We start from the raw sequence: 17034 nt of genomic DNA, 5'->3' as shown, positions 1-17034 counted from the left end.
CGAGAATACAGTCACACGTCTTCAACAGCGTTTGTCAGTTGCAACTCCCATCTATCTATCAACGTCTCCACCAGTCCCAGCTCACGCAGGCCCGTACATGGTCAGGTCAGTCCCAGTACGGCCGTCATAGCCATCGGTCATCCGCCCTGCCCATGCCAGCTGCTAAATGGGGTTTGCGGGGATCTGCTGGCATGAAATAGATTACATGTCGATAACATCCCTGAGATGACGGGCCGGCTGCTGTTGCCCAGAAATTAACACGCTCCGGAGACAGCCAAGCCAAATATTCCACTCGGCGTTTTGGCTTCATCTTTGAATGTGATGATTTGCTAATGCAGCATTTACAGATCCTGTTTTCAAGTAATATAGCGGATTATTTTCCCATCATATACAGAGGAATGCCTCTTTTTTAACACCGAAGCGAAAACCATGACAACTTGATACGCCCCTACAAACACCCAACTTAGGGTGCGATATCAAATACGGGGTGATGATTTAGGTGAGTGAGTGAGTGAGTGAGTGAATGTTTTTTGGAAGGGCGGAATTAGAATATGTTAACGGTTGGTCTCAGCATTTGAAACGTACTGATCAACGTATTGATTTTTGTGATAAGTTTATATCAAAGACAAGCCAGTGAGATTTGTCATAAATGCTGAATTATAAACTTAAGTGAAACCTGAGACCTTGATATTCCGGAAAGAAATTGTTTGTGGAAGAGTGAGTGAGTATGGTTTCTGGACACCAGAAATGGGATTCACACATTGTACCCATGTGGGGAATCGAACCCGGGTCTTCGGCGTGACGAGCGAACGCTTTAACCACTAGGCTATCCACCAACCTCTTGTGAAAGATTATATTTGAATTCTTAATTTTCTACATGCAAACAAAGGACTCTCAAACAGTGATTCCTTAACTGATAGTCCCACCAATTTCTTTGGGACACCCACGGCCGGATTAACGGGGCTTTGATGTTTTTCAGCAAAGTGGTAAAATCTGCACCAATTCGGCCTTTTCACCGACACAAAGCTGACACACGTGACATCGAAATGGCTGCCACCTGAGCTGCAGAAAGGGAGTCCTCTTCAGACACACCCACACACACACCCAAACACACATTTTTTAATTTATTTAAATTGTGCTGTGACATTTAAAAGTAATTGAGGAGGGTGGAATTCTAAGAATTTTATTGATTTAAGAATTCTTACCAATTCTAAGAATTTTTATAAATACGGCCCCTGGTTTCTGGTTGGATATAGGAGATATCGTTTTGACAGTAGATTCTGTACAATGCCCTGACTATGCTTTGACGTCATGAACTTGATGACGTCACAATGCTACGACATAGCTGCACTGCAAGTCTGATGGCAGTACCGTGTTCAGAGATGCACATGTTTCATTGAAAAGTGATTTTTTTATGATAAATAGAATCTCACCCTCGTGTCTTCTGATATCTTATATATATGAACCACACGTTGATAAAAGTAAAAATATCCTCGGCAAGCCTCGGATATTTGTAACTTTATCAACTCGTGTTGATATATTTGATATTTAAGAAATACACTTCGCTCTACCACCATGTATAGTGTAATAAAACACACTTTTGCCCTGAACTATTATAGTTAAAGCACGAGGACGCTTGCGTCCGAGTGCTTTAACGTTATAATAGTTCTGGGCGAAAGTGTGTTTTATTACACTATACATGGTGGTAGGGCGAAGTGTATTTCTTTTCTAAGATGCCAAATTTAATACTTTCTAAAGATAATTACGATTAATTTAAGGCAGAAAACAACGACGGTGTCGGTGACCTAAATTAAAAATCCTCGCACAGGGCTAACTGGTGCGCTGTTCTATTGATGTGTCTGCCCCCTACATTAAGACGAACGTTACCAGAAAAAAACAAATGATATCAGTTTGATGACGGTTTACGTTCGGATTAAATATCTTCTCTGAATTATTTTAATTACATCTGTCATTAACGTAAACCATATGGGGCAATATGCACGTTGCGTAAGTTTAGATCAGTACATCCAGAGGAAGTTGATAGTCAAGCGACATTCCACAATTGCATTGTGGGAATGTAAACATTACGAACGTTACCGTGTCGCTGAAAACTTGTGAGTCGAAATGACACATTTTAACCGTCGTAAAACATAAACGTAATGTTTCCACCAGTGATGTTAGCTGCGTGAAGCAACAGCAAACCAAGAAACTGGATGCAACGGTGTAGTTTACTGTAGGATGTCGTACGAGGCGATGACAACTGACATGCATCGTGACGTCGCTGACATTGTGACGTAATGTAAAATGGTTCGATTACGAGGGGGCACACTAGAATGGCGCAGTGACGGGATAACGTCATTCAATTGTTACGTCATCAAAAAACTATACCTTTATTGAACCAAAGACGTATATACACAGGATTGGAAGCCTCCACTGACAGTCTCGCTCTGATGTGGGTCGCGCTCATTTGCCACAACAGGGGTGGCTGCGCGCTGTGCATCGTGGGTAATTCGCTAACGCTGGACACCGGAAAGGATAGCGTCATATGTGGGATTATGTCAGATAAATGCGGCATTTAAATAGCATTTCATGAATCAAAGGTAAGAATTATCATTACTTAGAACATAAACGAAAGCCACCGGCATCTGTTTTCAAAGGATTAACTATTATTTTTGGCAAAGAATCCTTTTGAACTGCTGGCCAGTCGTCACTTGTGGCGCTGACTTTGAAACCAATATGGTTGACACGCTCAGTTTGCAAAATTGTACATTATGTCCTATTCGTGCGTCAATTTACGTTGCAGGGGATGCAGGAAGTCCTTAGTTACTTTGGTCAGATAATGGAACCATTTATTCTCTATGTACTTACGAAGTTGTATATGGTTAAATATATTTTGTATTTATAGATTTTCACTCGCGATTGTCATGACATTTGTGTCAAATAGAAATATTCAGTGGCATCGTCCATATTCATTGTGATTTTTTGTCACAATTTCCAAATCATGCACTGAACCATATTTTCCAGACAAAATGAATTTTAAAATTTCAATTTATGTTCGTTGTATTCATGAAGAGTTTTATTAGTTTCACGTCAATTTCGCCCTCAAAACATGCAATTAAAAATGTTAAATTTTATCTGATCACTATTTACGTATGTACATGATGTATCACCATCAGTAGTCCTGATATTTTCGTAATTTTTTTATCGGAAATATTTGAATGTCTTATTTTTATAAAATGATAGAATACATGTCTATTTAACCCAAAGTAATGAAGATTTTTAGAAAACATATATTACAAATATGTATATTGCAATATTTGTTTTGGTCTGTCATGGTCTATAGCATACTACTTGTCGAGTTGGTAGGAATCTTTATTTCCACATGTTTTCAAGATAATGCATGTCATATATGATAAAAATGTATATTGATATGGTCTATTTATATTAAATGCATTAAACCACAATGAATTTTCTGAATGATATAATTTCAAAGTCTCTGTATCAATAATTTATCTTACTTTTTGGTGTATATTGCCATATACTCTGTGCTATGTATTGAGCTCATAAGAGCTCATGCAGGTGTTTGTAAGTAATATATTTTTGTGTTTATCATTGTTCATTATGTCTGTTGTATCTTAGATGCCTCAAACTCCTCGGCCTGTGTCCAAGAGAAAGGCAATAGGCCGTAGAAAGAAAAGGCGGCACAGTTATGAACATTATGATGAAGAGAAGCAAGTTGAACATGTTGCTGCAGACCACTCCTACTCATTTCCTATGTGAGTAGCCACAAACATTTGAGATTTGTTATATTTTCTTGTTCTTTTAAAATATTTCTTGAATACACAGTACTGTTTTATACAAAAAATACTTATAAATATTTCCACACTTTTACACCAGACTTTAGACAAACTTTAATATGCCAACTATATGGGCAAATGAATACCACCATTCAATCTCCACTCAAACAACTCCATCCCCTTTCTGCCATCTCTCCCACCCTCGCCTCTCCATATGTTTACCATGTGTCAATATGAGACAGCTACTTGCTAGATCACAATGACATGTAACAAACAGTTCTGTCATGGTGTTGTAAAGTCATCTCCATCCATATAAGCTGATGTTGTTTTCTCCCTGAAGTGTTTCAATGAGTGATAATATATCCATTTCTATTCATTGACATATATTCTTATTTACATAATATTTGTAAAACAAATATTATTTGTATGTGATGTCATTGTAATTTATTGCACTTTTCAGAAAAGACTGCAGTGAGAGTGCCGGATGGGAAACTGCATGGGATAATTTCTATCTAAAAGACAGCAATCCATCACCTTCCACACCCCTTTACAGTGAAGTGACAGATTCTGACAACTGTTCTGCCAATGCGTTTTATGTTGTTCTCCACAAAGTATTCCAGTATAATGCTGAAGATGAACTGGATGTGGTTGTTTGCAGACTGTTGACTGAGAGGACATATGCAAGATATCTTTCCCTTATGGATGAAGTTAAGCAAGACCTATCAGCCTTTGGACACTTACTGTTTTCTGGTGCCAATAAACATGGTTTGAGATTTGTTCAAACATATGATCATGAACCTAGCCAGGCCATGAGACTGAATTTGATCATCAATCAGTCATTGAAACCAACTTTATTTGTCCATGGCAAGGAAGTACATACTAATCATGATTTTTGGACTGGTCTTCCACATATATATCATTCTGTGAAAGACATCCAGAAGTTACAGTCCAAACTGGAGCGATGGGACATTTGCATGGGAAACTTTGAGGCTCAGTATGTATCCATGGTGCCCTCAGGTGTTGGAATTTACAAGAGTTCAGGTTGTGTCTCTGCTGTTGCCTACCGGGAAGATATCCATGCTATCAGAGGTGACATTCCATACGAGTCAACAATACGTTCAACTAATTGCTGTCTACTGGTTCAATCAAAGAGGAGGTGCAAACACTGTGATCTGTACAGAAATACTCTGCGGAAGAAGGATTCACGTCAAAAGGCCCACACTGTGTCAACATTTTCTCTGAAGAAAACACCCCACAGTACTATGAACAGAATTCATCTGGTTAAAAAAATTAATATGCTAAAACATGAGAAGAGATCAATTCAAGCAGAACTTGACCGACTTAAAAGACGGGTGCTTGATGTCATCAAAACAAAAGGACATGTGTTGAGCTACAGTGAAAACGAAGAACTCTTACAACTTGTGGAACAATACACAAGTGATGTCTTGAGAAGTTATCCAGACGAAACTTCCACTCAAAGGCTCTTCTGGGACCAGCAGCTAAAGTATGCAAAACTCAAAAAACAAATCCGCAATGAGGTGGCACCCTATGATGGTAAAGTGGTGTTTGTATTTACGTAGCAAAAGTCAGAAAGCTTACAATGTGGCCAGAGATTCTGGATTTATTGCTCTTCCAAGTACCCGTACCTTATTTGACTATTCACATGTCTTGCCGAGTACATGTGGCTTTCATGAAAGATTTACTGAACATCTGATTGAACAGGCTGAAAAATGTGGAATGTACAAGGAAGAATGGAAATCCTATGTTGGGATCCTCCAAGATGAAATTAAAGTATCAGAAGGACTGGTTTATGACAAGAAAAGCGGCGAGTTAGTCGGATATGTAGAGCTGGACAAAACCGGGAATGACATCAGTAATATGGAAAATCTGCTTATTGACAGTGATCCCAAACTTGCAAAATCCATTCTGGTTGTTATGGTGAGAGGCATCACTACATCTTTGAAGTATCCATTTTTCTGTCTGGCTACTGATGGAATAACTTCAGCGACTTTATACCCTCCAATATGGGAAACTGTGAGAATACTAACAATTGAATGCGGGTTGAAGCCATTGTTTATTACATGTGATGGGGCAACACCTAACAGGAAATTCTTCAAACTACATCGTGATGAAAATTTGCAGAATACTTTTTGGACTTTAAACCCATATTCGTTTCCCACCAGGAAACTGTATTTCATATCTGATGTCCCACACTTATTGAAAACAACAAGAAACTGTTTCTCAAATTCTGGAGCACATAATTTGGCACGAAATCTTTGGAAAAGTGGGAAATGCATTTCATGGACTCATATTATTCGTTTGTATGAAGACCATGTTGAAACACCATTATTTACCCTATGTCCCAAATTAACCAGACATCATGTACATTTATCATCATTTGCAAAGATGAAAGTAAACCTAGCTGCACAAGTACTCAGCAAAACAGTTGCAGATGCTTTGGAAGAACTTTATGGGGACCATGTGACAGAAACTGTGAAATTTATTCGCCATATGAATCGTTTCTTCGACTGTCTTAACACTAGACATTTAGAGGAGGCAAAACGCAAGAGGAACCCAGACCTAGAACCATATAGGACACAAGATGACTCGAGATTTCACTATCTGACTGATGAGTTTCTACAATATTTCAATGACTGGGAAGTGGCAGTAATGAACAGGGCAGGACAATATACTCTACGTCAGCGAACAAATATGAAGCTGAGTCAACAGACATTGAATGGTCTCCATATCAGTGTGAACTCCATTGTAGAATGCACTAAGTTTCTTTTGCATGAAGGAGCAAGTTTTGTTTTGACCCACAGATTTAATCAAGATCCCCTTGAAGAACATTTCGCTCATTATAGACATAAAGGTGGATCGAACGACAATCCAACAGTTTTTGATGTCCGGAACACTCTTTCTGAACTCAGAGTAATTGGATCTCAAGCACTTGCTCCTATTCGGGGAAATGTTTCCAAGAAAAGACAACAGGGATCACTTGCTGTGGACAATACGCCACTAGCAAAGAGGATGAGATAGTCAAGTGACATCCTATTTCATATCATGAATGAAAACTTTGAAAGGCTCAGCTTCAAGGCGAGACAGTATGTTTTAAGTGTGACAGATACATAATTCTACTATTCCCCTACATATCTCCAGAGAATTCACCAATCTGTGAAGGCTGTGACAACGATGGTATCTCAACACTGGACTATTACAGTAACAGAGTGAAATCAGACTATGCAGAGGAACATGTCTTCCTACGTGGTGATCTGAATGCCAGTATGAAGGACTTTCTAAAGTACATTTCTGATGACATTGTTGAATATGTGTAGTGTGCAGAGTACTACCCCACTGTGTTTGACAGTCCTAGGAACATGAACGGCATAATAACTATGGCAATGAATTAGCTGAACTGTGGCTAATTACATAGGGTACATAGGGTATGGCAGAGTACTTAATGACCAGTGAATTCACTTTACATGTGTCACACATAATGGTGCAATATGTTGGCATCCTCATCAATTTCCATGTATTAGGATACTTTGGTATTTGTACATTTGATTTTTCATGTAACTTTCCATAAACATGATTATATTTTCACTAGAGATTTCTTGTAAACAATGTAGATAGCCATATGCCAGGTAACCATGGTAACAGCTGTAATGACCATAAGGATATGAAATGAAATATTTTGTAAGTTTGTGTGGTTAAATGATTATGGAAATACCTTGTACAGGCAGATGTATTGTAGGTATTCTAGCATTGATGAGTCTACATGATGCGGCAACTCATACTGTGGGTGCACATCCACCATGGTTTACAGATAATTGCAGCCAAAATTATAGGTCTTGCAGCTCAAAGAGATCATTATCAATGTCTGTATATATAGAGACAGTTTTGAGGAATATTTAATAATAATAATAATAATGTGTCCATTTATATAGCGCAAAACTCCACACTAGGTAAGCTCATAGCGCTAACAATCAAGGCCATTATTACCCCGGATAACCCAAGCTGCCTGTTAGGCGCTAGAAGGTTATAGTCATATGACTTTTTTCCACCGGGTACCCATTTTCCTGCTGGGTGAACAGAGGCAATTTTGAACAAACTCACTTTCCTAAGGTGAGACCACATGTATGACATGTGCTTCGTTGTGGGACAGGACTAGTCCTAGAAACTCTCAGGAGTCAAGCTGCCAAACACGGTCACCCATCCAAGTTCTCTCCGAGCTCGACGCTGCTTAACTTCACCGATTTGTGACCTGAGCTTTAAGCACAGGACAACGCGCCACTAGTGAAATTGTAAAAACAATCCCAAAAATTATAGAGGCATTTTACTTATAGATTCCAGCTATGAATATTTATTCACTCATTTTAGCTGATGATGTCTCAGCCATATCTCATACTTGTGTTCAGCTACAAAGAAAGTTTACAGTGCTTGAATTTTTTTTGTGAAACAAATGGTATGAATGGTATGAAAACTAAAGTTGTTGTTTATAGAATTTACTTTGAAGTCTTGTGAAAAATGGTTTAATGATTGGAACTCTATTAATTTGGTATCTTTATATGAATACTTTTGTCTTGTGTATACCCCAAAGGTAATATGGAGCAAAGCTCAAACATGTTTAGTATCCCAGGCCAATAAGGCATTATTTTCTGTCAATAATTTTCAAAGGAAATTAGTTAATTTCAATTGTGTAGAAAAATGGTTAAGATATTTGATTGTATGACCTGTACCATGCTATGGATAAAAAATGAGGCTCTTCTGACTGAAATACCATTGAATCTGTCCACATTTAATTTTGTACAAATGCATTTAATGTTGGAAAATGTACTTGTAAAAATATTGTTTTAAATTTAGGTGAATCTGGAAGACTACCTTTGCAAGACTACCTTGGAGAAGATAAAAAAAAATGTTCTATTTCAATATGGATTTGGCTTTGTTTGGATATAAAGGTACTATGCTATCCAAAAAGCTACAGTTAATGATTTTTTAAGCAAAAATTGTTTGATAACTTATTTCAGTCCCAGTATTCTCTAGTCAAAACATAAAATATTTTATTGCAGTGATTTTAATTCTATTTTAAATGTTGTACATTTAGATTAGAAAACTGGTAGATGTGAAAATGTCATTTTTGAAGAGAGGTATTGCAAATCATGTGAATACTAGGGTATGTTTCTATTGGATGATGAATGTATTTTATATTTGTAAAACATATTCGCTGTACATGAAGAAATATTGTAGTATTGATCACATCATTATTAATTTTGTTGGAATAGTAAACAGTGATGTAATAAGAGATGTATGGCAATTTTTTTACCATGTAAATAAGACAAGAACAACGTAAATGCACATTGTATACATAATTGTGATGAAGTTTATATTTTGGGCTGGAGATCTGTTACTGAAATAAACCATGAGTCAGTCTTTCTGTCTGTCTGTCTGTCTGTCATACTGATGATCGGAAACAGTGAACTGAGATACTTGCCATTGCCACATATAATGTGAACTGACCTTGCAAGGTTGAGTAGGAACAAATGGATTTACATCTCTGACATTTATTTTTTTTAATGATAAAATCAGGGGACGCAATTCACCTAATAATACCAAATCCCAGATTATATTATAAAATATCATATTTATCAGGTTAATCATTGTAAGGTCTCAATCGTTTTCTCAGAGACTGGGATTTTTTTCCTTTGAAAAAAGGTTTGGCGTTTTCCTTCTGCGTTTGTCTTTGCACGCGTTTTGCAGTGGCCCTTCCACGGAGTCTTAGGAATAGATCTACAATGTTCTCTAAGATTGATGTTTTTAATTTATCCTCAGAGTCAGTTAGCTTGTCCCAGTAGTAAGAAACTGTGATATCTTGCAAGATTGTCTCTTTCAGTGCTGTCTTTGAATCATTGTTGTGATCATATAAATTAGATGCCTGCCTGCATATTGCCTCTATCTTTCGGACAAGAAAGAAAAAGTTATCACCACAGACTTTCAGTCCACCACGGTTCACCTTCAGAGTCCACTTTTTTATCTTCGTAACAAAATCAGGAGACTTCTCAGTGGATGAGGCACAAAGGTTTTTCATAATTAATGCAGAGGCTGTATTTCCTTTCTTTTTTTGATTTTTTTTCCATAGCATAAATCAAGTATCCCGATATGTAGAAGAGCACAGAGTTGTCTTGGTGTGTAAATGATTCTGCAGACTTCTCTGTGTCCATCTGCAGACTTATAGTAAAATTGTTAACAGCGCATCTGAGGAGGTCGTCCAGCAGACACTGACTAAACAGGTGGACATGCATTTCTGTCTCTCTGGAAGCTCTCATGATCACGGATCTTAAGCTGGCGCAAAATTCAAAGTTTGTCCTCATTGCATGGAATTTCCTAAACATTAATTCCTTGTCTGATGAGAAAGAGCTTGTCTTTCCAAAAAACGGCCAATGTGTCCAGTAATGGTGGATTGATTAATGTTTCGAGATGTTGCATTGTGACAGGTGAAGAAATCACTGCTTTGCCAATCTCAACCATGATACCTCCAGATTTTGATGTCATCGAATTGTGGTTTGGGTTGTTGCACACTTCGGAGACAGCAGACTCAAGCAGTTGTGCAAATGAGTTGTCAGTAAAGGTTGTTATGCTGCTTGATGTGTTGGTGATACCCTTGTCACAGACAGGTACAGCAGTAATATCACCAGCTTTCTGTGTGTCTGACACCTTGTGCTGACTGACTGGATTAAAATAATTGTATATTAATATTGCTTTTCTCCATCTGCTTATTGAAAACATGTACAGATAACAGTAGGATACTTGTGATTATTACTATTATTATTATTATTATGGTTTACAGATTAACATCAAATGCAGCAGAGTGGGTCCGGTGCCTTATTATTATTTTTATTAAGCATTACCTCTAAACACTTTCAATTAACCATGGTAAGGGCTCAAAACAAAAGAATATATTCCTTGAATATGCTGTGGTCTTAATTATTTGCATCAACAAAACTGCATTTATGTCTGACCATCACATATATGGAAATTTTCACTATACTAGTACTCTCACCTATTACATCGTATCGTTTGTGTTTGTTGACGACGTGACCCCTGAACCCTGACACGGACAAATACTGTTTGGGGCACAGAGGACACTGGTAGCATGTCTTCTTTACGGAAGGTGTGTCAGTGTGTTTTGTCTTGGTTTTGGGCTTTGGTCGTTCGGTAGTGTTATCTTCGTCCTCAGACCATGAATCCGAACTGAAGTCTAATTCGTACTCTGTCCATTCACCCAACATTGCCGATAAATCGACATCGGATTCGTCCCAATACAGATAATCTGACATCGTGTTTGTTTGTATTTGGGTAGATATATAGCGATCGCAGTTGGTATATCACATAGATGAGTAAATCATCACTGCAAGTATAGAACATGTGACATGCACATACACATGACGTATCGCGTCGAGAAAATTTCTGACAGCTGCGTTATCCGGATGTTTTGGTAACTACGGAAAGCATTGCGCATGCGCAAGATGGTCAAAGGTTAACCAATCGCGAGTCGCGGCTGGTGAACGTTATCACTCGCTATCAATGAACACGGTCAGCTTACGCGGCGCACATCGCCTAAGGCTTCCAATCCTGTGTATATACGTCTTTGATTGAACATAGAGATTTTTTCTGGGTTACATCTTCTTTTTATTTAGAATGCTAAAATGCCAATCAAGCATCTATACCTTTATTGTCTGATAATGTATTTTTTTTTCGATTGTTCTAACCGCTAGGCATCTTAGAACAAAAGACACTCGGGTGAGATTCTCCATTATCCGTGGTACGAAGCGACCACTGGACCAACCGTCGGCTCTCCGTGCTGTTGCTCCGATCGTACCTGAGCCGTTTAAAAGAAGAAGAAGAAGAAGAAGAAGAATTACTCACGAGGATGTCTCAACATATTTTACGTGGAGTAAACACAATGCTATTAATAACTCAGATATCCCCGAAGTACATCCTTGATTTATCCACGCCCTATAAATATACGATATCGTGACAGCTAATAACAACCCAGAAATACATACATTATCGACTCACCTCAAAGCATTCAAGGCTAAGTTGACGGCTACACGTTAATTTAGGTTCTGCTCAGCCAACGTCATTGAGTGGTATTAACAGGATTGTCTATATCAAATAGAGAAACGGCTGCATGGACGGCAAATGCGTGCCTACGCCATAGCATACTCTACAACGTCCTGCAGATACCACAGATTAGCGGCACTCTCTTCATCATTGGTGACTCACAGTAAGCAAATCAATAACGCGGGCACGTCACCTGCGCTGAAACGTATGCCATACCTCTAACGAGACGCGGGGATAGGGGTGCGGTGGATGGGGGGCGTTTGAGGGGTAGGGGTGGAACTGGCACGTGTCTGCTGTGCAGTTGTCCCCGATGTTTCTCCGGACCTGCTTGTGGTTACACAACACCAAATGTTTTCCCATAGACTTCTATAGTAACCTTACATTTTTTTAAATTACCCAGGCTATCAATAGCCATTCCAGGTACACATGGATACAGTCTGGCCTTTAAACTACAATAAAACACAATTTCTGGCAAAATTGTCAGGCTCATTTTCCCAGCACAGGAAGCGGAACACATCAACTCCAGTTCCGCATCAAATGTCACCTACTGGAAACATTCGTAACTACTCGTGTCATTCCGGTAAGCCGGATGGCTTCTTGTAGGTCACGGAAAGAGGCGAGTAGTTACGAATGCTACTGGAAAATATCTGTACACACAATAAACATAAGTCATGGTGATAAAAATGACAGCACTAAATACTTAATATTGTGGTCAGTTTACTGGATGGATGTGCTTTTAAAAACATAAACCTCTCACACTATTTCATCCAATCACAGCTGTCACTTGTCTCTGTCTCTTCAGTGATTCTGATTTAGTGTAATGGAACCTTGTGCGTGACTGCCTACTGATATCAAATATATCAACACGAGTTGATAAACTTACAAATATCCGAGGCTTGCCCAGGATATTTTTACTTTTATCAACGAGTGTTGATATAACTGATATCAGTAGACACTTGATTTCGTTTGATCTCACATACGCAATATCTCCTGTGGAACAGAGTGTTTGATGATAAAACATGGTACTTTTTGTTACCCTGCCTGGCTCTCCGGTTTGAGAGAGCAGTTTACTCTCATTCTGCCTACATCTCATTCTGCCTACAGACATAATAAAAACGTAGGCAGAATGAGAACAATCAGGTCACCCCTAATTTAGAAATGGACTTGCACACGACAATAACATAGCACAATCTTGATTGTATTCATATTTTATTTATAGTAGATAACATGATATGAAATATAGACATTTGTATACCAGAAATCTCATATTTCCCTGTCATTATCATCATTATTATAATTGTAATGACATCATCATCATCAGTCTACAATTTCAAGAGATGACCAGAGGCATCTAAATACTGAAGCTTTGTCCTTCGACCTTGATGAAGGGCCTCCTTTAGACTCTGCAAACGAGACCGCCTCCGTGGTGTAGTGGTTAGAGTGTCCGCCCGGAGAGCTGAAGGTCGCGGGTTCGACCCCCCGACCGCGTCATACCAAAAGACGTTAACATATGGTACTTGTTGGTCCCTGCCTGGCGCTCGGCATTAATGGGTACAAAAAGGACTGGTCGGCTCGGAGTCAGTATAATGTGTCTGAGTGGGGTATTCATGCTTCACTGCGGCATGGTATCTCAGTGGGCTAGCACTATAAAACCATCTTAAGTCTGGGCTAGTACAAGCAGCCGCACATACACATACACACACGTATGCACGTCGTCATATGAGCGAAATATTCTCAAGCACGACGTAAAACCCAATCTTACCTCACCTCACCTCTGCACACGAGAATCAAGTTCGCGATACACTTGTTTTCTGCCGTTCGGTTTACCACCATGCTCCAGTTGAAGTTTCTTCTGTCTGTTGATTCAGTGTCCTTCACCTTACTGATAACCTCGGACAGGTTTGGTTGGGACTTGAGTGGGATATCCATGTTTAGCTGCGCATGGTATTTCAGAGGACTAGCACTGTAAACGACATTTACAAATCTATACAACTAACAAAGACGCGACTTGACTTTAAAACAATTCCATATCTCTTTCGCTCGAATGAATCAGAGCAACTCCGCGATTTTTTTTCAGAATTTATGTCCGAAAAATGAATAAGTTGTTTAACAAACCATCATTAAAATTTGACACAGTTCACTATTTGAAGCACAAGTGCCTACAAAGTTATTGAGTCATTTACCTGTGCTGTGCTGTCTCCATTGTTTCTCGCACACCTGGCTGTTCCTTTCTTTGCACTCCTCCCTCGTAACAAATAGTGAACTGTGTCAAAAATTTTAATGATAATTCGTTAAACAACTTTTTTATTTTTAGGACATACATTCTGCAAAAAACTCATAGAGTTTATCTGATCTTTTAATTATGATCAGCGTTTCATGTAGTATTATATGCTTATTAGTTTTCATCGGTCCAAGTTTGAGCCAAACGGACTATACGATTTTACTAGTCAATGGCAAGTCTGGGTTTGTTTGTTTGTTTGTTTGTTATCTAACCGGTAAACATCAGCAGCGTTGTTACCTATGTGAAATTATCTTGAACGACACGTAAACCCCCTTTTCACTTCACCTCACCTAAATACAATAAGAAATACAAACCCGTGACAGCGTGACGAGAGAACGCTTTTACCACAAGGCTAAAAGCGGCGTAAACCATACTCACTTACTCACTGACTAAATATGAGTTTGATGAACACTTACAACAACGTGACTTTGGAGTGAGTCAGAATGGTTTTACGCCGCCTTTTGCGGGATACACCTGAAATCGGTTTTACATATTACGCGATATCGTTACGTTCCTGTCAGTGGTAAAAACACATGCAAAGTCGAGTCAATTCTTCACCTGATCAAACACGGGGACATACGGTACAAATCAACAGGGTAATTGCATCCGACATCAATTTTGTCACCGACGCGTCGTATTTGCAAATAACCTCCACGGCCAGTCTCATGTGCCGAGAGCACGCAAGTCCGTCAAACCCCAAAGAGAACGGCAGTAATCGACATCGGTATTGATTTTTAAAACATACGGAAGGGACACATGCCCCTCAAGAGATCAAGCTCGCTATGATTTACGATAATGGGATCAATATAGAATAACTTATTCCAGTGTAAAATAACCACAGATACAGTGAATTGACTAGTGGGACGAAACTGCCGTCATATCTGGAATATCTGGAATGTGGCTTGAAACAATTAAAAAATAAACGAAACAAAACCAAACACGCGAAAACACCTTAATTTGTTGGTGATGACATAATCTAAAGTCGTCATTTTCTATGGAAATGACGTCACATGAGATTTTAACCTTCGCATTTGAAACATGCTTGCATATACGTGTGGATACACCCTTGGTGATTTACACAAGTTGATATTCCATGCTGTTATTACCATGCACGCGCACACACACACACACATACTCATACTCACGCACTGATATACACATTCTGATATATACCTGTTGATGTATACAAGCTGATATATACAAACTTATACACACTTGCTAATATGTACATGGTGATATATACATGGTGATATATACAAGCTTATACACACTTGCTAATATGTACATGGTGATATATACATGGTGATATATACAAGCTAATACACATGATGATATATAAATGCTGATATACAAATGTTGATATACACAGTATGATACACACATGCTGATATGCATATTACCCCTACCACAACTACTTAACATACGGTCTCAGGTCTTCAAGATAACATCAATGAACTATAGTAACGTGCTGGACTTTCCCTTCTACACAAGCCCTCAATGTATGTGTTTATTAAGCAATTCAATCTCACGTAATTAATTTCCGTCCAAAGCTTCAATAATGTATGTTCGAAATACTTTAACTGAAACGAAAACTTTACACAAATTTTCACAACGCGTTATGTTCATCGATTGACAAGCGTTCATAGCCATCTTTTGGTAAATTGACTGTATACGTAACCGGCTGGGTGCCTTTGTACAAAGCAGCATTAGCGTTACGACATTCGTAAGTCTATGTTAAGGTATGGAAGTTACGATCATCTTAGCGCTACGACTGTCGTAAGTCTATGTTAAAGTATGGGAGTTACGATCATCTTAGCGCTACGACTGTCGTAAGTCTATGTTAAAGTATGGGAGTTGCGATCATCTTAGCGCTACGACTGTCGTAAGTCTATGTTAAAGTATGGAAGTTACGATCATCTTAGCGCTACGACTGTCGTAAGTCTATGTTAAAGTATGGGAGTTACGATCATCTTAGCGCTACGACTGTCGTAAGTCTATGTTAAAGTATGGGAGTTACGATCATCTTAGCGCTACGACTGTCGTAAGTCTATGTTAAAGTATGGGAGTTACGATCATCTTAGCGCTACGACTGTCGTAAGTCTATGTTAAAGTATGGGAGTTACGATCATCTTAGCGCTACGACTGTCGTAAGTCTATGTTAAAGTATGGGAGTTACGATCGTCTTAAGGTTACGATCGCTTTGAGAAACGGGACCCAGGGCTTGGTCTTGGTTTGTTTAACACAATACATAGCCAAGATTCACGTTTAACATTGATTCATACATGCCCACCCATCCGCTGTTTAAAACACGTGGGTTGCAAAGAACCTTGACTTGTCAAGACCGCATGAGTTACGACTAAATTCAGCAGACTTAAGTGAACAACGTGAATCATTTCTCAAGGCTGCAAGTAAAAAGTTGTGCTTGCGTCAGTACATTCTATTTTTTCCCTTATTAATGCATTCTTTAACATTTAGTTTAAGACACGTTCAGTAAGAGTGGCATCGGATTTCAGTACAGCCTAGGCGGTCGGTGACAAGTCAGGGTCTTTGGGAGAAACGCGTGACTAGTGTGTTACCATTGGTGAGAAGGTCATGCCTTGTTTTGTATTATTGAAGAGTGAGCGAGTTTAGTTTTACGCCGCTTTTAGCAACATTCCAGCAATATCGCTAAATGGGCTTTCACTGGAAAATGGCTTCACACATGGTAGTGTGAGTGAGTGAGCATTGTTTTATGTCGCTTTTAATAATATTCCAGCAATATCACGACGGTGGACACCAGAAATGGGCTTCACACATTGTACCCATGTGGGGATTCGAACACGGGTCTTCGGCGTG

The 17034-nt window shown here is 38.9% G+C and overlaps 1 protein-coding gene across 1 annotated transcript; it reads left to right on the top strand.

Moving 5' to 3' along the window:
* The first annotated feature begins 2398 nt into the window (after window positions 1-2398).
* Window positions 2399-5377, top strand: LOC124273600. Its single transcript, XM_046708884.1, has 3 exons — window positions 2399-2600; window positions 3640-3776; window positions 4258-5377. The coding sequence occupies exons 2-3, from the start codon at window positions 3640-3642 to the stop codon at window positions 5375-5377; spliced, it is 1257 nt and encodes a 418-aa protein (XP_046564840.1). The 5' UTR covers window positions 2399-2600.
* Window positions 5378-17034: the final 11657 nt, after the last annotated feature.

This window comes from Haliotis rubra, unplaced genomic scaffold (genome assembly GCF_003918875.1).
Source record: "Haliotis rubra isolate DU_JTF1 unplaced genomic scaffold, ASM391887v1 Scf182, whole genome shotgun sequence".
In the NCBI taxonomy this organism is placed as follows: Eukaryota; Metazoa; Mollusca; class Gastropoda; order Lepetellida; family Haliotidae; genus Haliotis; species Haliotis rubra.
This window is presented reverse-complemented; position numbering and strand designations above follow the sequence as displayed.

Excerpts from the sequence above, each read along its gene's own strand:
- LOC124273600 (XM_046708884.1), top strand. The coding sequence starts at position 3,640 with ATGCCTCAAACTCCTCGGCCTGTGTCCAAGAGAAAGGCAATAGGCCGT. Across the intron at positions 3,777-4,257 it reads CACTCCTACTCATTTCCTAT|AAAAGACTGCAGTGAGAGTG; the intron begins GTGAGTAGCCAC and ends TGCACTTTTCAG.